This window comes from Marmota marmota, unplaced genomic scaffold (genome assembly GCF_001458135.2).
Source record: "Marmota marmota marmota unplaced genomic scaffold, marMar, whole genome shotgun sequence".
NCBI lineage: Eukaryota > Metazoa > Chordata > Mammalia > Rodentia > Sciuridae > Marmota > Marmota marmota.
In genome coordinates this window covers 23,967,036-23,993,828 of record NW_026000082.1, presented here as the reverse complement: position 1 = coordinate 23,993,828, position 26,793 = coordinate 23,967,036, and the positions used below count along the sequence as shown (strand labels likewise).

The following is a 26,793-nucleotide window of genomic DNA, read 5'->3' as shown; positions in this document are numbered from 1 at the left end:
CTCAGAGGCCGGGTGCACTTGGCCGTGGCCGCTGTCTCGGGCACTAAAGCCACAGTCGGCGCCGGTTCAGGGCGCCCTCCCATTCCAGCCCCAAAGCCGCCGGGGGTGCGGCTGGCAAAGCCACCCATCCTAGAGGGCCCTGGATGGAAATTTGGAAGAAAGCCTGGTCCAGTCCGGAGGCCGAGGGCCCTCCGGGCTTCGGAAGGACGTCTAGGCGAACGCTGGACGTTGTGGACGGTCCGTAAAAGGGTGGGAAAGAACAGAATCTATTACCACCCAGTCCTTCTCTAGAGACCTCTGCAGCAGAAAGGCTCCGGAGTGAGCGTCCCCACGTCCCAACCCTGGCCCTCCCGGCGTCCAAGGCCCACCTGGTGAGTACTCCTCTGCTGGTCTACCTCTCTTTTCCGGGCTGGCCTATATGGGAGACCTGTGAGGGTGCGCGTCATTAACCGCTTCTTAGGGACGAGTCCAAAGTTTCTGTACTTCCATAAGGAGTCCTTTTTTTTTAATTTTTATTTTTTAGTTTTAGGTGGACACAATATCTTTATTTTTATATGGTGCTAAGGATCGAACCCAGCGCCCTGCGCATGCCAGGCGATTGCTTTACTGCTTGAGCCACATCCCCAGCCCATAGAGGTCCTTTTTTAATATTCAGGGGTAGGATATTTCCTATAATCTCCAGTCTCTAAGGACGCACGTAGTTAATAAGTCTCTTCTCCACCAACTTCAGAAAGTCGGGCCACCCGCCCCCGCCTTTTTAAAATATTTTAGTTGTAGATGGACACAGTATCTTTATTTATATATTATTATTTAAAAAATATTTTTTTAGTTGTTGATAGACCTTTATTTTATTTATTTTTATGTAGGGCTGAGGATCGAACCCAGTGCCTCACACATGCAAGGCAAGTGCGCTACCGCTGAGCCCCAACCGGGGCCCTTTTTATTTTTATGTGAGGCTGAGGATCAACCCAGTGCCTCACACATGCAAGGCAAGCGCTCTACCATTGAGCTACAACCCTAGCCTGGGCCACCCCCTTTTCCACCCAGCTGTTTCGAGGACTCCAGATACACTGGACCTGGTCATGGTGGAGGTACCTGCCTAGATGCCAGTGGTTGGATGAGTTGATTTGGGTTGTTTTCAAATCTGCCTGCTACCAATAATTCTGCAGGAGCCCTCGTTAAACTTAAAGTACTATATTTCTTCCATTTAAGTATTAACCCCTCCCCCAATTTAACATTTCTGAACCCAGGATGCATTTTATCAGTTGCTAGGCTTCCCGGGTGATGATGTGTCTGTCACTGTTTGCCTCGGCTAAAACAGCTATGTGATTATTCCATCAGTTGAGATACTAAAAATGAACTTTACATGCATATTTCAAGTTGTTTTTTAAAAATAACTTTAAAAAATAATGGTATGACGCAGCATAAAATAAAAGGTTTATAAGGGCTTGCTACAAAATGCAATTACTATTCCTATTTTATAGGTGAGCAAACTGAAGCACCTCAGTTTTCACTTCACAGAATTGAAGTGCCTCAGAGCTTTTGTTGGCTAGTGTCTGGGTTCTAGCCAGGCTGTCTGGTTTCAAAGCCTGTGTTGACTCCCAAATCTGGATCCAAGCAGAATATGCATGTAGCTTACAAGGTGGGAAATCAAGGCAGATGTTTGTGCATCTTTGGGTGTTTGCCTGTCTTTGTGTTTTTGTGGAATCGGGAGGTGGAAGCTACATCCAAGAAATCTGATTATACTTACTCTTGCATTGATGCCGCACCATTGTATTAGATCTTTTGCATTTTAAAATATATTTCTGCAGGTTCTGGAGTTCTGGCCATATGAAAGTGTTTCTGGATTTCTTTTTTCTTGTCTTTTGTTCCTCTAGAATGATTACAAAGCCATGTACTCAAACCAACTCACCTGACTGCCTCCCAAAAAATGGTGTCCAGTTTTCAGAGTTGTTAAAGTCACTCCAACCTCTAGGGTCCTCCAGGTCCTAGTCCTGCAGGGACATGCCAAAGCCCCGAGGGCAGAAGATTGCAGTCTGAGAAAGACCACGCAATTGCCAAGCCTCTCATTGGAGATTCTGGCAATTTCCTCACCAGAAGTGGACAACGCCAGTTGGTCGTGCATCATCATGCCTCAGCAGCTCCTGATCACCCTGCCCAAGGCCAGTACCTGGGTGAAGTTACACCATCCAAGGAAGGCCAAGGGGGAGGCGCCCTCATGGGAGGATGTGACTAAAATGTTTGAAGAAGAAGGTGAGAATAGACTGAAGGAGGGGGAAGAAGGAGGTCTCATTTATGTGAACAGATGTACTTCGTTGAGGTTGTTTCTTGGGGAGAAAATTGGAGGAAGGAAGGTCTTTCAGGGGGTTCACTCGTGCTGAGCTCGTGGCTTTTGGGAGTAGTCTAGCTGGGAGAGAAAATATTGGGCTCCCATCTCAGGCTCTTTTTCAATATGTGCTCCATGCTGCTCCCATCTCCTGGCATCAGATAAAATACATGAGGGGAAACTAGAATAGAGTTGTTCCCCACCTCTGGCTCTTAAGTGTGGGAATGTGATTCACATGTAGAGGGATCAAAGGGTTCTGACTCTTAAGTCCTCCGAAGGGTTTTCCAGCTCAAGTTCTAGTCATTTTAGCCACTTATTGGTTAAAAATATTTAACCAATATTTTTGACAAGCATCAGATTTCCACCCCTCCCCCTCAGAGAGGCAGGAATAACATGCCTGATTCCTCTCATATTACCTTGAACTATGTGAATTAGGCAGGAAACATGTCTAAGACATACCCACCTTATTTAGTGGTCTGGTCAGGAGAAGATATATGGAGAGAGGAATTCATGTGTCTCATGTGATGTCCTCATACCTCTAATACTTCATATCCAGCCACTATTTTTATTGTATTCCATCTATGTCAGACAGGGACTTTGGCTAAGCATCTTGAGAGATTGGGGGGCAGGGAGAAGAAGAAGAAGAATTATCTCTAAAGCTGATTATTAGTTGAAAGAGTAGATAGATATACGACCAGATCAAAATAATAGAAGATAGGCTAAGAAAAGCTCTTTTAGAATCCTGAGGAAATATAAATCAGATAGCATTGAGTTGAGTCTGGAAAAATATCTGAAGCTTTTTATAGAAGATTTGGAGGAAGTATAGAAAAGTGGGTACTTTGAAGAGAGGTTTAGAGAATGGGGACTATTTAGTCTAAATGAGGGTTAAGAATGTGAAGTGGGTGGTGTCCCAGGTATAAAGGTTGGTAGTTTGGATGTAACCACTGCTGAGAAAATAAGCTTTGGGCAGATCATAGACTGCCTTGAAGTCCATGGTGAAATGTTTGAATTTTTTCTTTCTTATCTGTGGGAGACCCTTTGAGGATTTTAGAACAAAGAAGTGGCCTGAAAGATTTGTGCTTTTGACCATTGGGAAGTATCAATACCCAAAGCAACACACTGCAGGTCCTCCTCACTAAGGAGTTTTGGGCTCCTTTGAGTCATTCTAGATGTCCCCCCACCTTTTTTTTTATTTTTTAGTTTTAGATGGACACAACACAATCTTCATTTTATTTTTATGTGGTGCTGAGGATTGAACCCAGTGCCTCAAGCATGCTAGGTGTGCACTCTACCACTGAGCCACAATCCTAGCCCTAGATGTCCCCTTTTGTGAATATTTTTTTGGGAAGAGTCAGTGGGTCTACAGAGCGTTCTTGCATTTGAGAGATTTGAGTAGATGCAAAATTCATAGTTCTTTTTGTTCCCTAGCTCTGCTGTCTCAGGATGCTGCTGAGACCCAGGAAGAAAGTTTAGAGGATGAATTGACCCCTGACCTCCTGACAGCAGAACCCCAGGTGGGTTGGAGCTTCCTCATTTTCTTTTTTTTTTTTTTTAAATATTTATTTATTTATTTTAGTTTTCGGCGGGCACAACATCTTTGTTTGTATGTGGTGCTGAGGATCGAACCCGGGCCACACGCATGCCAGGCGAGCGCGCTACCGCTTGAGCCACATCCCCAGCCCCTCCTCATTTTCTTAATAATGCTTCTTGTTTTTTAACCTGTCTGTTTTGGGAGAAGTGAGTGGGTTGAGACAAACAAGTTCAACTATGCAAATTGCTCTCATTCAGAAACTGAGCTTCTGTGGTGACAGTATCTCTGCTCATAGGGGCCTTCCTGCAACTCTTGTTTCTCACCAGCATCTTGATCTGATATTGTGCTATTTTTTGTAGAGAAAGCATAATGAGTGATATTTCCAGCTCCTAGAAACCAATGGATGTTACTTGGGATCTAAGATAAATGTCAATATAATATTCAAAATCCATAAGTGAGATGAAATTCTGACATTCTTAGTGATATATCCATATCACTGTGAACTCTGTAAGAGATGACCCTTGGCATAGTGAGAAGAAATGGCCACATCTTTGAGGTGGGGCAAAGAGCAGGAGCAGCTTTAAGAGCAGTTAGGATAGCATGTCAGAAATGGGGTCTTCACCATCTGGTGGAAACATGGGTAAAACAGAAGGAAATTAAAAGACTTTTACAGAGGTATTATTGGAGACAGAAGAGTTTTTTTTTTTTTTAACATTTATTTTTTAGTTTTAGGTGGACACAATATCTTTATTTTACATCCAACCCAGTGCCTCATGCATGCTAGGCAAGCACTCTACCACTGAGCCACAACTCCAGCCCAACAGAAGAGTTTTAAGTAAAAAGAACTTTAAATCTGAATTTAGATGATATTGGATTTGATTTTATCTGATATTAGATGGTGCACAGTTTGATTTTCTCTCATCTTCCTTGCTTGGTGTCTAGGGCAATTTTTTTTCTTTTGGCTCTTTACAATCCATTTCCTTAGCTAAGAAATTTAGATGCTAATGTCTGCCTTCTAGGGTTAAAATTCATTCCAGTTATTTATGGTAATATGGAAGAAATCATAGTTAGTTAAATAATAGATTAATTATTTAAAGAATCATCTTTTCTCTACATTCCACATATCTGGAATCCCTCACTTCCTAATATTTATCAAAAAGTAGATTCCTTAGCGATGGGAAAGGATTAAATTTTTTTTAAATTGAAGTATAAATGACATACAGGAAAATACACTTAGGAAATATATTCTATTTTGACATGTGCATGTACCCATGTAATCAAATTAATAAAGAGAACATTGCCTCCATCTCAGAAAATTCCTTCTTGTGCTTTCCAATTAGTACTCTGCTCCAGCCCTCATAAGGAATACATGAAATTTGTATTACTTATTATAACTGCATATAAATCCACAAATGTCTTTTTTAAAAAATATTTTTTAGTTGACACAATACCTTTATTTTTATGTGGTGCTGAGGATCGAACCAAATGCCTCACACGTGCTAGGTGAGCACTCTGCCACTGAGCCACAACCCCAGTCTCACAAATGTCTTAAAAGAGTTTAATTTTAAAAAAGAATATAGGGGCTGGGGTTGTGGCTTAGCGGTAGAGTGCAAGACCCTGGGTTTGATCCTCAGCACCACATAAAAATAAATAAGTGAAATAAAGGTATTGTTAAAAAAAAAAGAATATATATTCTGTAATTGTTTATGGTATTCGATAAATATCAGTTAACTATTTGATGGTAATGTTCAAATCTTCTATATCCTTGATGAATTTTTGTCAGTTTTTATCAATTACTGAGAGGATATTAAAATCTATAATCATGAGGCTGGGGTTGTGGCTTAGTGGTAGAGCACTTGCCTTGCATGTGTGAGGCACTGGATTCGATTCTCAGTGCTGCATGTAAATAAATGAATAAAATAAAGGTCCGTTAACAACTAAATAATTTTTTTAAAAAAAATCTGTAATCATGATTTATCTGTATCTCTTTAGTTGTATCAACTTTTATTTATTTGAAGTCTGTCATCAGATGCATAAACACGATTGTTGTCTTCTTGTATTGATGCACTTATTATTATGAAATATCCCTCTGATTTATGGCCATACCATCCTGAATGCACCTGATCTTGTTTAAAATGTCTTCCTTTTTAAAAATTTTAAATTATAAATACATAACTTTTAAAAAATATCTTTATTTATATTTGGTTTATTTTTATATGGTGCTGAGGATCAAACCCAGGGCCTCACGCATGCGAGGCAAGCACTCTACCTCTAAGCTACAACCCCAGCCTTAAAATGTCCTCCTTTTTAAAACTATTGGTGTCTTTATAGTTAAAGTGTGACCTTCTTAAATGTGGGTGGGTCTTGCTAGTTTAGTCCATTTATAGTTAAAGTAATCATTATTATGGATGGGTCTAAGTGTAGGTTGTTCTTTGCTATTGTCCTTTCTGTTTTTTTTTTTTCTTTGTTCCTTCTCTCCTGCCTTCTTTTGGATTAAATTATTTCTGAGTATCCCATTTTATGTCCTCCAGTGACTTTTTTTTTTTTTTTTGTATTAGGGATTGAACCCAGGTGTGCCTAACCACTGAACCACATCCCCTTCCCTTTTTATTTTATGTTTTTATTCTGAGACAGGGTCTTGCTAAGTTGCTTAGGGCCTCACTAAATTGCTGAGGCTGGCCTTGAACTTGTGATCCTCCTTGCCTCAGCCTCTCAAGCCACTGGGATTCAGGCATTTACCACCACACTTGGCCACTCCAGTGACTTTTAAGCTACATTTTTTTTTTGTTTTTGTTTTAGTGGTCATTCTATCATGGTATGCATTTTTAAATTTATTTCAGTTGCTTTGAATTAACATACGGCATCACGTGTTACTATGAAAACATATTTCCATTTACTGCTTCCTATTCTTTGTTCTGTCATCATCACGTATTCTACCTTATGTGTTACAAACCCCACAATACATTGTTTGCATTTTTGCAAAAGCAAAAAGATGGTAAATTGTCTTATTTAAAAATTAAGAAACCAGGTATGGTGGCACACACCTGTAATCCCATGAACTCAGGAGGCTGAGGCAGGAGGATCACAAGTTCTAGGCCAGCTTCAGCAATTTAGAAAGTCTCAAAATAAAAAATAAAAGGATAGCTGGGGGCTAGGCACAGTGACACATGCCTGTAATCCCAGTAATCCCAGTGACTCCAGAGGCTCAGGCAGGAGGAGGATCATAAATTCAAGGCCAGCCTCAGCAATTTAGCAAGACCTTATCTCAAAATAAAAAATAGAAAGGACTGGAGATGTAGTTAAGTGGTAGAGCACTCCTAGGTTCAATTCTTAGTTGAAAACCACAAAAGCAAAAAAATAACCTGAGTCTTTTGTATTTGCCTACTTACTAATTCAGGTACTCTTCATTTTTTAAACCTTTTGTTCCAAATTTCTGGAGTTTATTTCCCTTCAATCTGAAAAACGTTATCATGTCTTGTAGTGTAAGTGTTCTGGTGACCAATTTGTACAGTTTTTGTTAATCTAAACAGGCCTTAATGTTTTCTCTTATTTGAGAATCCTCTATTGGATTTAGAATTCTAGGTTATTTTTTCTTTAAGTATTTTAAAAAGGTTCCATTATTTTTTAGCTTGTATTGTTTATGATGAGGAGTTGCCTGTTATTCTTATCATTGTGTGATGTGTCTTTGTTTCATACCAATTTTTTTATTGCTTTTTTTGTTTCCCTTTTCTTACCATCTTTTCTCCTGATAGGCATTCATCTTGGACTAAACTCCACTTGGGTTCCAGATCTATCACCTGCTTTTACAATCTTCACCTTTATTTTTGTTATTCAGCAGTTTTGCTGTGATATACATAGGTTTGGGGTTTTTTTGGGGGGTGGGTAGGTGTTTATTTATCCCTTTTGGGGTTTGCTAAGCTTCTTGAATTTGTAAGTACCATCAGTTTAGAAGTTTTTCAGCTACTTTTTCTTTAAATATTTTGCTTTCTTCTTCTGAGGTTTCAATTATATCATTTGATATTAACCCACAAGTTTTTTTTTTTTCTCTTACTGCTCTAGTTTGACAATATCTATTGACTCATTTTTAAGTTTCACTGAGCTTGTCTTCATTTACCTTGTCTACTTTAAGGCCATTAAATGAATTTTTCATACATTGTATTTTTCATTTGTAGAATTTTTATTTCTTTTCTAGCATTTCTGTATCTCTCTAAAGTTATTTCCATCTCTCTATCCATTCTATCTATATTTTATTGTAAATTCTTTAGCATATATTTAAATAATTGCTTTGAAGTTCTTATCTGGTAATTTCAGTGACTGGATTATCTGTGTGTCTGTTTGTTTTGATTTTTATTTTCTTGATTATTGGTCATATTTTCCCCCTTGTTTACACATCTATTTATTTACTTGTTTGTTTAATTTTTTGGTACTGGGAATTGATCCCAGGGTCACTTAACCACTGAGCTACATTCCCAACCCTTTTAATTTTGAGACAGAGCCTCACTAAGTTGCTTAGGACCTTGCTCAATTAATGAGGCTGTCCTTGAACTTGGGATCCCCCTGCCCCAGCTTCCCAAGTTGCTGGAATTATAGGCATGTGCCACCACATCCAGTGTCTAATAATTTAAAAAAAAAACTATATATATAAAAACAGTGGAATATGAGGGGAGTGTGTGTGTATAGATAGATAGGTTTTTGTTTTGTTTTGTTTTATTGTATTTCTAAGATATTCTAAGTTCTTTCCTCTGTCAGTTGGTTAAGATGAGGGGCTGATTATTCTTATTCTTTCTGGAGCTGTGACTGAGCTCTGGCAGTGATACATCTTTTATTTGATTGAATTTTGCCTCATTGCCAATGCTTCTCACCACCACTAAGGGGCAGTCTTTTTTTTTATCTTTCAGTATTTAAGCTAGGAAGGGGTTAGACTACAGTTCCAGACATTTGTCCATCTTGGACTAAACTCCATCTGGGCCCCAGAATTCAAGCTCAGCAAGAACGCATAGGTATTTGATGAAAGTATTGGGAGCAGAAGTGCCTGTCCTACCCCCATTCCCTACCCCTTCTGATCTCATCTTCTTCTACAGTCCCCTTCCCTAACCTACCTCCATCCATGTTCTTTACCTTCTGTTCCTCAAATAAGCTAAGAATGTTCTCACCAGGCGCCAGTGGCCTGTAATCCCAGGAGGATCTCGAGTTCAAAGACAGCCTCAGCAAAAGCAAGGTGTTAAGCAACTCAGTGAGACCCTGTCTCTAAATAAAATAGGAGTGGAAATGTGGCTAAGTGGTCAAGTGCCCCTGAGTTCAATCCCCAGTACCCGCTCTCCTGCCCACCAAAAAAAGAATGTTCTCATCTGAGGTTCTTTACACCTCCCTGGAATGCTCTCCCCACAGATTTCCTCATGGTTCTTCCTCACTGAATTCATCTCTCTGGCCAAATATCATCCTTTCAAAGCAACTTTCTATAAGTACCCTACACAAAAGATCATTTTTACACTCACTTTGGGTCTCCCTATTTCCTCTGATCTGCTTAATTTTTTCTAAGGCATGTATGATCATATGTCCTACATATTTAAGTATTTACAGTAATTTCAAAACAGATCCAGGGAGGCCCCTGGTAAAATTGGTTTGGAATCTCCCAAAACTTTGAAAATGTCAGAAATCCTTGGACTCTACTGAAAAGGAATGTTTGATGTTCTAGGAACTGTTGACCTTCAAGGACATATTTGTGGACTTTACCCAGGAGGAGTGGGGGCATTTGGCCCCTACTCACCGGAATTTGTACCGGGATGTGATGCTGGAGAACTACAGGAACCTGGTGTCAGTGGGTAAGGATGGGTCATTCATATATCCAGAAACCTGCCCATTATAGAATAGTCATTATTTCTAAATTATCAATATTGTAAATTCTTTGGAGACTTGGCCTTGGGTTCTGCATTAAAGATGTATTATTCCTTTGAAAACCAAGCCAGGGCAGATATGATTCCATGGGGATCAGCTTTACTTTATAGAGCTAGAATAGAAAGACATGCCCCTTCCCATTCTCAGAGCCCCTGAATACCAGAACACTAGAACTAAATTCTAAGGATGGTACTTAGACATAAATATAAATATTCATATTCTTTCTCTTTTACTTCATATGCAGGATATCAGTTTTCCAAGCCTAGTGTGATTTCCCAGTTGGAGAAAGGAGAAGAGCCATGGATGATACAGAAAGAAGGCCCCGGAAATGATGTTTCAGGTAAGACCAAGGGAGATGATAGCTTTTAGTATGTGGGTTAGTCCTCAGGCCCTCCCAGGCGGCCAGGAACGCTCCGGCTACTGGACAAGGGATGCACTAAACCTAATTTTACCCCTCTCTCTTCACTGAGCCCTTGCAAAAGTCTCTCAATAATATGATTATTGGTCATATTTTCCCACTGTTTACACATAAACCACAATTTATTCATTTTTCTGTTGTTATACTATATTGTTTCCAATTGTCCTCAGTAAGGTTAAAGTTGATTTTCCTTCTTTCTCCAGTATCCTAAGTCCTGCCCACCTAAAGCTCTTTCCTCTAAGTAGTCAGATGTATGTGGTCTCTCCACAGAAAACAGATCTCTTTTCAGGTCTGTACAAATCTTTAATTTTCTCTCTTCCACTCTATTTCCACTTTTCCCCACATTTTATTTTCCAGTTCCAGTTTTTCATCTCTTTTTAATTTACCTGTCTTAATTTTTGGTAATAGCTACTTCATGAATAATCCTGTAAGAGAAAATAGCACAGGATTCCTTCTCGCCCAATCCAGTAGCAATTTTCCTGAACTTCGCTTTTATTATGAAAAATTTTAGACATTTTGAAAGGCATAGAGAACATTATAACACATTTCTATGTAACCTCCATCCAGATTAAGAAATAAAAGTTGAAGCCCTGCTGTTCCTCTCCCACCTTTCAAAATAACCACTCTTCTGTTTAAATATTACTGTTGCCATTTGTCTTCTTACTTTCATTACATACATATATCCCTAAAACAACAGCATTGTTTTACACATTCTTCAAATAAATGATTTATGTACTTTCCTTGCATCTTTTAAAAATATTTATTTTTTAGTTGTAGTTGGACACAATACCTTTATTTCACTTGTTTATTTTTATGAGATGCTGAGGATCGAACCCAGGGTCTCGCACGTGCGAGGCGAGCGCTCTACCTCTTGAGCCACAACCCCAGCCCTTTCCTTGCATTGTTTAAAAAATATTTTTTAGTTGTTAATGTATCTTTATTTTTTATTTATTTATATGCAGTGCTGAGGATCGAACTCAGTGCCTCACACATGCCAGGCAAGTGCTCTGCCACTGAGCCATAACCCCAGTTCCCTTTCCTTGCTTTTCTTGTTCAACACTGTTGATGTTACTCTATGTTGTTCTAGTTTATTCATTTCCATTGAATTAATAAACCACAATTTATTCATTTTTCTGTTGGTATAGTATGTTGTTTCCAATTTGGAGATTACAGAGATGCTGCAGTCTACTTTTGTGCACATAACTGCTCATATATGTATTCAAATATTTTTTCAAGGTAGTTGGTAGAGCAACATTTCTGGGTAATGGGATATATATGCCTTCATTTTACAAGTTATTACCAAGTTCCTCTTCAAAGCAGTGTCACCAATTTGTATTCCTGTCATCAGGCTTTGAAAGTTCCCAGAACTTAGCATTTCTGTCAATACTTGGCACTGTCAAACTTGAAAATTTTTGTAAGTTCAGTTGGGTGAATATGATATTATTTCTTTCATTTTCCTAATTAGTTATGAGAGGAAGCATATTCTCATGTTTGTTGAACATCCATCCAAGATTCCTTCTCTGTAAATTACCTATTATATCCTTTGCCAATTTTTCTATTATTTATATTTATTAAAATTAGTTTTTAGAAAAATGTGTGTGTGTATTCTGGATACTAATCGTTCATAGCTTTGTTTTATAAATGTTTTATCTCAGCCAGTGACCCATCTTTCATTTTTAAAAAATAATGTCTTCGGCTAAGCACGGTATTGCATATCCATATTCCCAGCGTTTTGGAGGTTGAGGCAAGAGGATCACAAGTTCAAAGCCAGTCTTAGCAACTTAGCCAAGCCCTAAGCAACTTAGTGAGACTATCTCAAAATAAAAAAGGGCTGGATAAGGCTGGGGTTGTAGCTCAGTGGTAGAGTGCTTGCCTAGCGTACATGAGGCACTGGGTTTGATCCTCAGCTCCACATAAAAATAAATAAATAAAATAAAGGTATTGTGTCCACCTACAACTAAAAATAATTAAAAAGGTGGGGGGACTGGGGATATGGCTCAGTGTAGCTCAGTGGTTAAGTGCCCCTGGTTCAATCCCCGATACCAATCAATCAATCAATCAATCAATCAATAAAATGTCTTTTAAAGGATATGTATTATTAAATTTAATTTTACTTAATTTATTAGTTTTTTTCTGTGTGCTTTTTATTATGTAAGATACCCTTTTCTGCCCCGTTATCCTCCATTATACTATATGTAGATGATATATTCCTTTATACTCCTATATTTTTAGAAAAGTTTTTTAGTTGTAAATGGGCAGAATACCTTTGTTTTATTAATTTTTATGTGGTGCTGAGGATTGAACCCAGTGCCACACACACACACTAGCCAAGCACTCTACTACTGAGCACAACCACAGCACCTGTCTGTATTTTTAAAGTTTTGCTTTTCATATTTGTTTGAAATTCATCTGGAATTTATTTTATATATGAGATTTTAAAAAAAGTCTAATTTAACTTTTTCTACATGGACATTTAGTCCAGGAACCATTTGTTGGATAATTGGTGCAGCTCTGTCACATGTCAAGTTTCTATGCTTAGGTCTATTTCTAGGCTCTTTTGCTGGGGGTACTGGGTATTGAACTTGAGGGCACTGGACCACTGAACCACATCCCCAGCCCTATTTTGTATTTTATTTAGAGACAGGGTCTCACTGAATTGCTTCGCACCTCACTTTTGCTAAGGCTGGCTTTGAACTCACAAACCTTCTGCCTCAGCCTCCCAAACTGCTGAGATTATGGGAGTGCACCACTGCTTCTGGCTATTTCTGGGCTCGTTCTGTTCCATTTCATTTTAAAAATTTTCTATCCCTACTCTAATTCCAGGCTGTCTTCCTTTACTGTATTCCATAATGAGACCTATTATCTAGTAGAAGTAGTGTACCCACTTCGTTTCTTAAAATTGCCCTGGCTATTACTGAACCCCTTGCTTTTGCATATGAATTATATAATCAGTGCATTAAATGACAGACACAAATGCTGTGTTGCCATTTTTATTGAAACAGAATCAAATATCTAGATCAATCTTGAGAAGATTAACATTATTATGATATTGAATCCTACTATCCAGGAACATGACATATTTTTCCATTTATTGGTATTTATTATAAATTTTTGTTCATTAAAGTTTTAGGATTTTCTCCACAAAGGTCTTGTACATATTTCATGTTATTGTTAAAATTCATTCTGGAAGTTGTGCATTTTATTGCTATTATAGGATATATACACATATATATATATCATTTAATATTTAGTTTTTAGTTTTAGGTGGACACAATATCTTTATTTTATTTTTACGTGGTATTGAGGATCAAGCCCAGCGCCCCACACATGCCAGGCGAGCGTGCTACTGCTTGACCACATCCCCAGCCCATAGATGATATATTTTTAAAAATTGTTTTCTGCTTGTTGCTTGTGTGTAATAACACAATTTATTTTTAATATTGACTTTTTATAGGCAGTCCACCTTGTTTCACTCTGTTATAAATTCTAATAATTGTATATTGTCCTGTGGTTTCTCTTCTGCAACTTGTAATAATGAAAACAATAGGAGATAAGGGAATCACTAGGTGGTACAACACTTCATTAGCATGTGCAAGACCCTGGGTTCTCTCCCCACCACCACCACAAAACAAAACAAAATACCAAAAGAAGAAAATAATAATAAAAGGTACCCTGAATGTCCTTGCCCTGATTCTGGATGAAATCTCAAAGAGGTCTAACAGATGGTCCAGTCTCTAACATGAACAATCTTGATTTTAGTAAAATATTTATTGAATTCAGTGAAATAGTAAAACTCCCAATATCATTCAGAGTTAAATTTTGGTTTTTCCTTTTCTGTGGGCCTGCTTCAGGCCTGAATACTAAATTGGGGAGGGGTACACAGATGGCTTCTTTTCTCTTTCCCTATTGTCTTCTCTTCTTCCTCCCCTATTCCCAACCAGAATCAGGGACCTGAAGAGCATAGACTTTGTTATGCTTCTATTCATTTATAATTTGGAATGTAAAAGCACTAATGATTATTCTGTGTTGACCAGGTTAAAGGATATTTTCCTGGAACCTAGCAGCAGTAGCAATACAACTGTCTGGGTTTCTTACATAAATAACATTTTTTTTGCATAAATAACATTTCCATGGATGTATTAATATCTCAGGAAGCAGAACTAAATACATACAAATACAAGTTTTAATAAAGGACAGTGTAATGTTCTTGTGCATATTCTTAGTTTAAACCCTAGTCTTTGAACCAGTGTCTCTTCTGATTCTGCTGAAATGGGGAGAGGAACATTTTATCTTTCTGAGATTGTTTTCCAAAAATAGTGTCAATGAAAAAAAATATATTCATAAAGACACAGCTTTGAAATTTTATTACTTATTAGTAATGGAATTGGTATTTATTGGTACTAAATAGTACTAATAGTTCATTAGAATTATCAGAAATAACAGTACTAAAAAACTCTAGTTTTACTACAAATGAATGACACATTTAATCTATTCACTGTTTCTTAAATTTTATTTCCCATTACCTCTCCGGTTGCATAACCATATATAAATATAGTCAAAAGCTCATGTGCTTTATGTATTGTTGCCTAAATCTCCATCGTATTCCCATTACTGTAATTAATTAAAAAAAAAACACGGTGAAGATGAGTTATTTGCATCTTTTCATTTATTTCAGACTCAAAGAGTAAAACAGAAACCAATGAGTCAACTGCAAATAATGACATTTCCCAGGAACATTTGTATCATGACATTATGATGGAAAGGTTCATAAGGGATGATATCATTTATTCCACATTGAAAAAAGTTTCCAGATATGATGATGTGTTAGAAAAGCACCAGGAAACCTGTGGAAGAAATGTGAGACAAGCCATTTTGACCCACAAGAAGAGAGTCCAAGATGTTCACAAATACGGGGAAACTATTGTGAGTTCAAATATTTTGGAACAGAAGCATCATAAATGTGACACACCTAGAAAGAGGAAAAAATACAAATTAGATTTGATTAATCATCCAATAAGTTGCATAAGAGCAAAAATCTATGAATGTAATATATGTGAAAAAATGTTCAAACAACCCAATCATCTTACTGAACACATGAGAATTCATACTGGCGAGAAGCCTTTCAGATGTAAGGAATGTGGAAGGGCCTTTAGTCAAAGTGCGTCTCTTAATACACACCAGAGGATCCATACTGGTGAGAAACCCTTTGAATGTGAGGAGTGTGGCAAAGCCTTCAGACATCGCTCATCTCTTAATCAGCATCATAGAACTCACACTGGGGAGAAGCCTTATGTATGTGACAAATGTCAGAAAGCTTTCAGCCAGAACATTAGCTTGACCCAACATCTAAAGACTCATTCTGGAGAGAAACCTTTTACTTGCAACGAATGTGGGAAAACCTTTCGACAGGTTAGACACCTTAGTGAACACGTAAGAATCCATACTGGGGAGAAGCCCTATGCATGTACTGCATGTTGTAAGACCTTTAGTCATAGAGCATATCTAACACATCACCAGAGAATACATACTGGTGAAAGACCCTACAAATGTAAGGAATGTGGAAAAGCATTTAGACAGAGAATACATCTTAACAACCATAAAACTGTCCATACGGGAGTGAAAGCATATGAATGCAACCGCTGTGGGAAAGCCTACAGGCATGATTCATCCTTTAAGAAACATCAGAGACATCACACTGGAGAAAAACCTTACGAATGTAATGAATGTGGAAAATCCTTCAGCTATAATTCATCACTTAGTCGACACCATGAAATACACAGGCGGAATGCCTTCCGAAGTAATGTGTAAAAAAATATTTATTTGATGAGAACAAAAGCCACTTCTGAATCAGTGATTCTTAGCTTTAAAATTTCAGGACTCAAATAAATTTGAGAAGTTGATTTAATGATGGTAACTTTAAATTTTGCCTGTTGTGTAAATAAACATTACATTAATACCTACTGACACTTCTATACAAAATACTTAAAATATGGTTCTTCAAATTAAATAAATTAAGTATCATGAAATATTTACAACATAATTTTTCCTGATTTCATGGTGGATTAATAAATTATTTCCTCATGGGAATTCACTGATTTACAGTCCAGCATTTGGGAAATACTATCTAAAATACCACCACTCTTATTTTTTAGATTAAAAAAAATTTTTCCCATGGGGAAAGTGTTCACATGATATGAAGTTCAGAAAGTGCAGTTATATACAATGAAAAGCCTCCTCCACCCATTTCCCACCACATAATTCTGTTACCTAGAGGCAACCATTTTTTATAACTTTTTTGTGCACCCTTGCAGATTTTTATCTACAATCAAAATAACGCAAATATACTTTTCCTTTTTAAACATAAACAGCAGCCTCCTGTACAAAAACACCTGCACATTACTTTTATTACTTAATATACCATGGGGGTCACTCCACTATATAAGGCACTGAATCATTCTTTTTTAGAGCTGCTTAATATTTCATGTATGAATATATTTTAGCCAGTTCACTGTGGATTGACTTGGGTTATTTCTAATTGTTTATACAATTGCAATGAATAGCTCTACATATGTTCATTACACATGTAAATTTTATAGGTAGGGCAAATTCCTAGAACTGGGATTTCTACATCTGGGGGGTATGTATTAGCAAACAGTCCTTCACAGAGCTTGGACCAATTTATTTGATTTCTAGCAAAATGCAAAACTAAAAGAGCCTTCTTTGAGGCTGAAGCATCTCCTGGACCAGTTGCCTTGTCAGCCATCAAAGAAGCATCATTCTATATTTTGACACATGGCCTATAATTACTAGCTGAGCTATATCTCTCAGAAACAGCAGCACTTGCCATCTCCAGCTCCAGTAAGGAAACCTTATCTTTATTTCGGCTAAAGGAGAAGGCATCTTTCCAACAATTGCTTCACTCTTTGACTTTTGAGCCTGGTACCTCCCTTTAAAGAGATTGGACTACTTACCTTGATGAATATAATATTGGCTGCAACCCCACCACCTGGAAGGGGGACGAGCTGACAGTCAAGGAAGGGTACTTAATGGCAGGGTCTACCATGGATGACTGACTGTACATTGTGTAGCATTTTACAGGACGATTCTGTTAGCAAATTTAACACATGGAGGGAGACAGGAGGGACGTGACTTTCTAGTTAAAAAGCATTAACGAATGAGAATTATTTAACTTTGCTTTTTAGATTATGAAAGATGAACACCAAGGCCAAGACCTGTAATTCTGTGCTTAGTTTTCAGTGTTTTAGTGATTCTGTGTCAATGAATTTTCTTTTAGCTCTCACCACCCAACCACTACTCCATTTATAATCTAGACCTTGTCAGGATCCTCTATTATATATAGTCCTACCTATTAGTTTCATTTCCCATTTACTTTTCTGCTTCCCATATGGGCTCTAATATCAGTATAGTAAGACTCGATTGAGTTGCAAATAACAAATCAAGAAGGGTTAGTATAAGTCTCAAAGGAGGATATTAGATATTAGATCTTAGTGTATCATGAAATTCAGGAGCTGTACTACTTGCTAACAGTGAACTGAGACCAGGAGCACTTTGGAAAATCCAGGTCATTTTCTCTCTCCATCTCTCATCTCTGCTTCTGTATCTTCATTCTGTACTACTCCCCTCCCCTGCCCCAACACACACCACATATAACAGCTGATTACAAATCCCAGTTACCATTAGCTCCATGTTTTGTATAGATAGAGAAAAGCTGCCTTCTTTTTCTTCCCTTCCCCGGGGGAAGCGTTATTTGCCCAGCTAGGTCAGGTGCCCACCCCTAAACTGCTGGCAGAGATCTCAGCTACCGTTTGAACAATGTGGATGGAGTAGTGTCTGGAAGGGAAAGAAATTCCTAGAAGAAAAGGTTCATGTTCATAGAGTTCCAAATCCTACCCATTCTTCAGTGCCTGCCCAGAGAATCAGGATTTTAGAACTGGAAATAGTCTAGCAGCTCACCTAATCTAGAACACTGACTTTATAGATGAAGAAGAGATGGGAATCCTCTTTTTTAATTACCCAGGTCCTCAGTTACATTTTTAAGAAATGTTTTTAGTTGTAGAAGGACACAATACCTTTGTTTTGTTTTTATTGGTGCTGAAGATAGGACTCAATGCCTCACAAGTCCTAGGCAAATGCTTTGCCACTGAGCTGTAACCCCAGCCCCTCAGTCACATTTAAAAAAAAAAAAAAAGTTTGTGTGTATAAAATTTGTCAATGGACCTTTGTTTTTTATTTATGTGCAGTGCTGAGGATCAAACCCAGTGCCTCATACATGTTAGGCACGTTCTCTATCACTGTGCTACAACCCTAGCCCTCAGTTACATTTTTGACCATCTTTCCTCAAAGTTTGTTACTCTAGCTTTCCAAATACCTGCCTTTAACTGGCTGAACGTAGCCACTGTTTGCTGATGCAAGAGTTTACTTCTTACATCTATGACTGCCTTAGGAGGTCCTATGTTATGCTTCAGAACCTACCTATTGGCTTACCTGTTGCATCTGCTTGTTCATTCTCTATCTCACAGGCACTTGTCCCTCTGCCAATCACCAATACACCCTCCTCCAGGACCATGTTATTAAGCACTTTCTCATCTCTACACATTATTTAGTTTATCTCATTAATATTCTAAGACTTCTAACATCTGCATCTCTATCTTAGAAATCTCATCCTGAGTTCCAGAACAATGGATATTGCCACTTGGATATCCTGTAGTAAACATGTTGAAAACTCAAATCAAAATTGTTTCAATAAAATCTGTATCCCTTAACCCAGAAGGGGTACTGCCATCAATCCAATTCTAAGATAGCTGAAACTTCTTCCTGTCATCCACTACCTCTCCCAATCAGTCACCAAGTACAGTATATTCTGTTAGAATCTCCTCAGCCTCTCTTCTCTCCATTTCCATATCCAAAGTTTTAATTAGATTCTTAGCCCCTCCTAATGACATAAGTAGATTACCAACTAGTTTTTCCCATAGCTAATCTGTACTCCTCTCTTTATTCTCTGCACTGCTGCTAGCATGATCATTCTAGAACACATATTAAACCACTTTATTCCTTAAAATCCCTCAATGGTTTGTCATAACTTAAAAATAAAGGTCAAATTTTAAACTATAGAACACTTGATATACAGCACTGCCTATTTTTTCTAGAAGAAGCTTCCAAATTTCCACCCAACCAAACTTTGCTTGGCCATAAAGATCTTATGGTCCCCCAAATATTCTACACTATTTCATGGGTTTTAGTCTTCAACCCTGTAAGTTCCTCTTCTTTCTGCCCAGCTCCTTTATTTAGTTATCTTCTGTTTGGCCTCCCATGTATCATCAGGGAATGTTATGTTATACGCTGCATAAAATTTGTGCCTTCCTGGGTGAATTTATAAAATAAACCAAAAAGGTAGACCTTATCTTATAGGATTTTAGATCAGAAAGTAAAATAAAAGATATAAATTTTATAAAATTACAGTTCAACTGAAGTAATGGCCGGTGCAGCAACACCACTTCAATTTGCTTTATGTTGTTGCTTGTTTCACTCTCTTCTTTTCTGCTATGGGTTTGCACCTTCCAAGTTAAGAAAACAAAACAGTATTTCTTACCTCAGGCTCTTTTTTCTAGCATACTTTGGCTCAAGCAGGAAGGTAACCCCAGCTCAACTAATGGCCAATTTTCTGGACTTCTGTTTAAGTAATAGGGAAATGAACCCCACCTCCCCCAACACCCCTCACTGGACACAAATCTGAAAGGCTGTAGCCCTGGAAAACTGAGAGAGAAAGATAAATACTGACTGGATATGGGACAATCAACCACAGTTAGAAATAGATCCAAGAGATGGAAAGAGGAAGCTCAATCCTGGACATAGTGCTTGATGACTAAATCAAGCCTCACCTGAAGTTAGTTTTGGAGATTTCTGCCTCCTCCCCAGTATAATATTCCCCTGTCACACATGAACCACTCTTCCCCCCCAATATTTCATGTTTGTTTTTCATTATCTTCTGCTTCATTCCACCAGTCACATTGTCCCCCAACACCATTTGAGGAAAGGTCCATGTGTGAAGGGGTCCAGGTGGAGGTTTTCTGGCATTAGAAGTTTCATCCTGGCTAAAGATGGTTATACTGGGGAGGAGGTAGAAAACCTCAACCTCAATTCATCAATGCCTTTGTTGTAGGGACAAATGAGGCAAGGCACCGAAGATAGCAGGAAACAGTTTTATTTGGCTGCAGTCAGGTTCAGAGGGCACAGCTTTTGCTGTAATCAATCAATCCCCTGAACCCCAAGTTCAGATAGTTTCAGAGTTTTTTACCCAGTATGTAAGGGGAGGGGCTCAGAAGTTCACAGTCTACAGAAGTTCACATAAAAGCAGCTTCTCCTTTCACTGTTTTGGGAAAGTTAACCCTTCAAGGACAACACTTGAGAAGGGGAAAGCTTCTCCCCTTTCTGTCCTCCCCCTGCCAGCTGTTACCATGGAGCCCAACTGGTATACAAACTACTATACTGGATATGTTTGTGAAAAACTAGTAAGGGATGTCCAGCACCTGGAGTGCTGATTTCTTCCCGGCCAGTGGCCAAGTAAGATAGGGCAACATGAAAATAGGAAGTTTATCTACATTGAACTCTTCTGCAGACAGTCCTAAAATCAGCCATGGTGAAGATTTCTGGAGAAGCCCAGTTAAGACTTTTCTGTGGAGAAAGGGGGTGCCACTTAACCTTCTCTTATCTCACTTGATTAAAATGCTTTTGTTCAACTTCCATGTTCCTGTGAAAAAGGACGTTTTCCTACATAACCACAACAACATTACTGCACTCAGGATATTTACAATTGATTGATAATATCTGATAAAAATCACTTCAAATTTTTCCCAACTGACAGAAAATGTACTTTGTAGTTTTTAGCACCTATATTAGTTTAAAAGCCTTACTGTTTAGCATTTCATATTTAATCTTCAATCCACCTGAAATTGACTTTTGTGATCATGTGAGAAGTTCCCATTTTATACTGCTTTCCGTAAGAATAACTATATTGTCACAGAACCTTCACTAAATAGATCATCTTTTTCAAATAGCTGTGCGATGCCACCTTTGTCATAAATCAAGTTTGCTGTAAAGAAAAGGAAGGGAACAGTCATAGAAAAGTAGTGGTTGCTTCAGAAGTGTCTTTGGGAAGGGTCTGGTTGTTCTATTTTTGTACGAATGGTGAAAAGTGCGTTAAAAAAATTACTGACTTATATTTCAGAACGTGATTGTATGTTTCCCAATAAAGGGGGGGGGGGACACTACCCCCAAGGAGGGGAGCACCAGAATCTTAGAAGTGAGCTCGTGGCTTGTCCTTCAGTGGGAAAGCTGGTGCGAGGCTCTAAGATGCAGATGCAGAGCCAAAGGTTGTCAAGGAGCAGACACAGCGCCTACAGTCAGGCGAGAGTTCGGTCTAGAACTAAACGACAAGCACACACGGAGCCCCAAGCTCCCAGAGTTTCCCTAAGCCCAAGCCAGTGATCGAAGAAGCCTCCTTGGCCCGCTGGGAGCGGGATTCGAGTCGGAGCTACATCCTCGCGAGGACTGGGCAGCGCCGCGAAGGACTCTGGGAAGAGGTGGTGTTCGGGCTGCCCAGGGCATTCTGGGGCGGGGCTCCCGGCACGGGGTAGTCCTCTTTCTCTAGGCTCCCTCTGCGGGTTATTGGTGCTTTTAAGGAAGAGTCCTGAAGCAGTTCCGAGGCTGCGTTGAAGCCAAGTGGAGTCCGGGGTTTCAACGAGCTGGGGGATTGTACAGACTGCTTTTCGGAGTCCAAGGGCCTGAGCTCCCGGATCGCTGCGTCCTCCTCCCTCCTTCCCTGCCCCGGAGTGGGAATCGCCCGCGGCCACCGTCTCCGCTCCTCTCCCGTCGCAGCCAGATTCTCGTGAGTTCTGAACCTTCTCGCTCCGAAGAATGTGCGTTCGGCTGAGAGTTTCTCAGGGCCAGCGGCCGCTTACTCTCATGGCCCGCTCTTCCGGACTTGTAGGAAGTGTTTAGAATACTTTTCGGCATAGATGACACTCCCGGAGAGACAGTGGTTTGGGATCCGAGGAAAGCGAAAGCCCGATGACATGCAGGCAGTAGGAACTATCAGAGAAGCAAAACCTCTGACGTGAAGTCTCTTACCAGAGCTCCTGGACTAAGACTGGAGCTAGAAGAGATACCGACCTCAGAGCTCTTGGGGACATTGGTTATTTTTAACCCTTTACTTTCTGGGAGCAGAGACTTGGTCAAGTAACTGCATCCAGGGCATGGAGAAAATGAAGAAGTCAGCCCCAATAGAGAGGCAAGTGTTATCTAGGATCTGGGGTGCTGGGCAACAGTCTATGAAGTGTGAACTGGAAAGGAGGAAAAAGAGTAATGTGAGGGAGTGGTTCGGTGACAAAGGACCAAAAGATTCCATTTAAGCATAGCAGAGTCCCAAGTGACTAATCTGTTTTTTTCTTGCACGTGTGGTCTTCAGAACTTTTCTCCTCCCCTTTATCTTTGTAGTATTCTGCCCTTCCCTGTGAGGAGGAAGACCAGCTGAGTTTCAGGTGAGTTGGCTGACATTTCCTCTTCAGTCTCATTTGTCAGAAAGAATAGATACACTACCTCATCCCTTCCTTGGTAAGGGAAAGGAGAGCCATATTTTTTGAGTACTAATATGGGTACTGTGTTTTATCACTCCATGATTGGGTAGCTGAATAGGGTTAGATGAGTGCCCTACTCACCCTGGGTCATTTTAAAGATGTGTCAGCTAAAAACTTGTCAAGATTACTCAAAAAGTCGGTAGCATATGACTAAACTCTGCTGAACTACTCAAGATCAGGTTCAGAATCCAAATCTGTAGGATCCCTAGATTCTTGACACTGTGCTGGTGTTTACAAGCATCTACTATCTAAGTGACACTATCTGTATTATTCATCTCATGTGTCAGTGGTGTACTGCATTGTGTTCTCCAGTTTTTGTGTGTGTGAGGTTTTTTTTTTTTTTTTTTTTTTTTTTAAAGCATAGGAAAGTTCAGGCCACACACCTGAGTCCAAATGGTCCATCTCTACTGTATTGTTTTCTTCTTTTAGACAAATAATGCCCAGAGAATGCTCCTGATCTTTGTTTTCTCCATAAGACATTAATTCACTTAGCTGTTTAGGACTACCCTGCACTCAATGTTGTATATAAAACAAGTGGGGAGTCTGTATCTTTCAGGAGCTTACTCTCTTTAGAAGTTAATACATACTAATGAAATATATATATGTCAGTGCTGTCCAATGCGATTTTCTGTGATGAGGGAAATGTGCTATTTTTGTGACTTTTACGGTGTCTACTAGCAGTATGTAGTTCCTGACCACTGAAATGTGGCTAGTGCAACTGAGAAAATTAATTTAAAATTTAATTTTGTTAATTTAAATTAAGTAGCCAATTATGGCTGGAGGTTACCATATCTGGCAGCCAGGTCTAGATATTTGAAACAGTATTTCAAAGTTAATTGATTTGGATTTAGTGCTCCTTAGACGCCTCAAAAACAATGCAAAACTCAGAGTGTACATGTTAATTGCTATTTGACTTTAGTTTGCTGGAGTGTAAAAGTCATTGCCAAATTTCAGGAACTTCGTAGTCCAAATAAAATTATTCATTTTGAAACTATCATCATTTAAAATACATTTAAAGTTTTAAGATATTTATGCAAATGTGTTTCAGTATTTTATTACTATTGAAGTTTCCTATAAGGCAATAACTTTACAGAGTGTAAGCAAAAGTCTTATCATTGCATTACTTTTGCTCATTGCAAATAACCTTTCTTATGGCTTTTTATGTTTTCTTTGACTAATAACATGTAGGCTATTTAAAAATTAGTTAAGAACAGCCATAATTAATAATAATGACACTCTCAGAGTGTTAGATCTTAAGCTTTGACATAGGACTTGGTGCATTTACCATGTTCATTGCTTATTAGAATAGCAAAGGGTTTGTTTCATAGTTACCCTAGCAGCTTAAATTTCTTGTCTGACACTAGTGTACTGGTCATACCCTGTTGTGGTTTTCTTCTCTATGCAAAGTTAGATAAATGAGGTTAGGAGTCTGAGTTAAAAAATATCTTTGAAAAAGGGCTGGGATTGTGGCTCAGTGGTAGAGTGCTTGCCTCAAATGTGTGAGGCACTGGGTTCAGTTCTCAGCATCGCATATAAATAAATGAATAAAATAAAGGTCCTTCAAAAACTAAAAAAAAAAAATTAAATCTTCACAAAATAATTTGCCTAGTTTCTTAAAAATACTTCAGAGACAAAACGATCAAACACAATGTTGTTGTTTCCTGATATAAAGAAAAATTATGTAGAATATTTTTAAGACGGTTGGGGAAAATTTGAACCTGGTCTGGAGTGTTAGGGAATTATTAATTTTGTTGGATGTAATAACAGTATTGTAGGAGAATGCTGTTTAGAAATGTATGCTAAAGAATTTACATCTGAGCTGGGAATGGTGGTGACTTGGGAGGCTAAGACGGGAGGATTTCAAGTTTGAGGCCAGCCTGGGCAAGAGTGAGACCCTGTCTCAAAATATAAAATATAAAGGGCTGGGGGTGTAGCTCAGTGGTAGAACACCCCTGGGTCCAATCCCTAGTACTGCAAAAAAAAAAAAAATAAATAAATAAAGTTTCAAGTCAATATAAATTTGAAGCCCAAAAGGCAAACCTCAAATCTCCTTTTAAATCGGAAGAAACTGTGGCCAAGAAAAGTGATTTGCTTAAAGCCATACACAGTATATAAGTTGCAGATCCAAGAATAAAACTATTTTTCCACTTAAACTTTTCTGCCAAAGTGAGGATGTAGCTTAGTGGTAGGGTGCTTACCCACCATGAATGAGGCCCTGGGTTCAATTCCAAGCAGCTCAAAAGAAAAAAAAAAAAATCTGCCAAACAGACATATATAAATGATACAAGGAGTGATTTTTTTTTTTTTTTTAAGTGTACCTGTACGCAACTGTTTGGCATCACTACTTGGTCATTAAGAAATTTTTCTAAAATGTCAATGAATAATTTGTCATGAGTCTTTTTTATCTCATAGGATTTTGAAAGTGATTTTGAAAAGTTTTTTATTTGGATAATGCATGTCTTTTAACATGTTATGCAGGGACCTCTTTGCTCAGTCCAGAGCTGTGCCATGGCAGAGACTGGGGAGGAGGAGACAGCATCTCCAGAAGCCTCAGGGTTCTCAGACTTGAGTGATTCAGAGTTCCTAGAGTTTCTGGATCTGGATGATGAGTCAAGTGCTTCAGTTAGCAAGCCTGGCCCTTCTGAACTCCCTGAAAAGGATGGCAAGTCTGTAAGCTTACAAAACTGGAAACGAGGATTGGATGTCTCTTCACCCATGGAAAGATTCCACTTAAAATATCTGTATGTCACGGACCTATCTACTCAGAACTGGTGTGAATTACAAATGGCATTTGAAAAGGAGCTTCCTGATTTTTTGACACCTGAGAAAGCAGCTGTTTTGGACACTGGTGCCAGCATCCACCTAGCTAGAGAATTAGAACTTCATGATCTTGTGACTGTTCCCATCACCACTAAAGAAGATAATTGGGCAGTTAAGTTTCTGAATATGCTATCAATGATTCCTACCCTGCAATCAGAGGGGTGCATCAGAGAGTTTCCAGTGTTTGGGGAGGTGGAGGGTGTGTTTCTTGTTGGAGTGATTGATGAGTTGCACTATACAGCCAAAGGGGAACTGGAACTGGCTGAACTCAAGACACGTAGGCGCCCCATGCTCCCTCTGGAAGCTCAGAAAAAGAAAGACTGTTTTCAAGTTAGGCTATACAAATTTATCTTTGATGCCATGGTGCAAGGGAAAGTAACCCCTGAGATCCTAATCCACCACACAAAATTGTGTCCAGACAAGCCGCTGGGGCCTTCAGTGCTGCGGCATGCCCGGCAGGGAGGCTTTTCTGTGAAGTCTTTGGGTGACCTCATGGAACTAGTCTTCTTGTCTCTCACACTATCTGACCTCCCAGTTATTGATATTCTAAAGATTGAATATATCCATCAAGAGACTGCCACTGCATTAGGTACAGAGATTGTAGCCTTTGAAGAGAAGGAGATGAGAGACAAGGTACAGCATTATATGGCTTACTGGATGGGCCACCGAGAGCCTCAAGGGGTTGATGTGGAAGAGGCTTGGAAGTGCCGTACATGCAACTATGCAGACATTTGTGAGTGGAGGAAGGGCAGTGGAGTGCTCAGCTCCACAATGGAACCTCAAACCAAAAAAGCCAAATGAATAGAAGAAATGTTGGTCTTTCCTGCTCCTAATGTACCTAAAGAAAAGAGTACTCACTTCTGAGCATGGCTTTCATGGATATTGTTCTTATTTTTTAATATTTCTACAACCTCTAATCACAATCAGTCCAGGACCAGGGTTCACAGCTGAGTAGGAGAGATCTGGAGTTACATTGTCTCTGAGCTTTGACATGGATTGCCAAGAGTAAAGATGCTCATCATGGCTGGAGCAAAGGCAATACCTTCAGCAAGCATTGTTTTCCTAAGAAGACTCTTTAGGTTCTAATAAATCTTATTTTTTTCTCAAAGTTTCTATATTTTACATTATAAAATAAATGAAATGTTGTCCA

At 38.9% G+C, this 26,793-nt stretch overlaps 3 protein-coding genes across 7 annotated transcripts in view; all 3 read left to right on the top strand.

Moving 5' to 3' along the window:
• The first annotated feature begins 6 nt into the window (after positions 1–6).
• Positions 7–16,196, top strand: Zfp69 (ZFP69 zinc finger protein). 3 transcript variants are annotated; one of them, XM_048815662.1, is made up of 7 exons: positions 7–371; positions 867–1,091; positions 1,878–2,253; positions 3,755–3,840; positions 9,553–9,679; positions 9,997–10,092; positions 14,846–16,196. In XM_048815662.1, the coding sequence occupies exons 3-7, from the start codon at positions 2,130–2,132 to the stop codon at positions 15,976–15,978; spliced, it is 1,566 nt and encodes a 521-aa protein (XP_048671619.1). In that variant the 5' UTR covers positions 7–371; positions 867–1,091; positions 1,878–2,129; the 3' UTR covers positions 15,979–16,196. The 3 variants fall into 3 exon arrangements, with proteins under 3 accessions (XP_048671619.1, XP_015340685.1, XP_048671620.1); XM_015485199.2 differs by lacking the exon at positions 867–1,091; XM_048815663.1 differs by lacking the exons at positions 7–371; positions 867–1,091 and adding an exon at positions 1,170–1,642.
• Positions 10,042–26,793, top strand: Exo5 (exonuclease 5). 3 transcript variants are annotated; one of them, XM_048815667.1, is made up of 3 exons: positions 10,042–10,092; positions 22,684–22,727; positions 25,302–26,793. In XM_048815667.1, the coding sequence occupies exon 3, from the start codon at positions 25,332–25,334 to the stop codon at positions 26,442–26,444; it is 1,113 nt and encodes a 370-aa protein (XP_048671624.1). In that variant the 5' UTR covers positions 10,042–10,092; positions 22,684–22,727; positions 25,302–25,331; the 3' UTR covers positions 26,445–26,793. The 3 variants fall into 3 exon arrangements, with proteins under 3 accessions (XP_048671624.1, XP_015340688.1, XP_048671623.1); XM_015485202.2 differs by lacking the exon at positions 10,042–10,092 and adding an exon at positions 21,941–22,075; XM_048815666.1 differs by lacking the exon at positions 10,042–10,092 and adding an exon at positions 22,241–22,477.
• The window catches only part of Znf684 (zinc finger protein 684), a 29,458-nt gene continuing 25,140 nt past the window's right edge, over positions 22,476–26,793 (top strand). Inside the window, 1 exon segment of the mRNA XM_015485201.2 lies at positions 22,476–22,727. The gene's annotated coding sequence lies outside the window, so the exon portion shown is untranslated.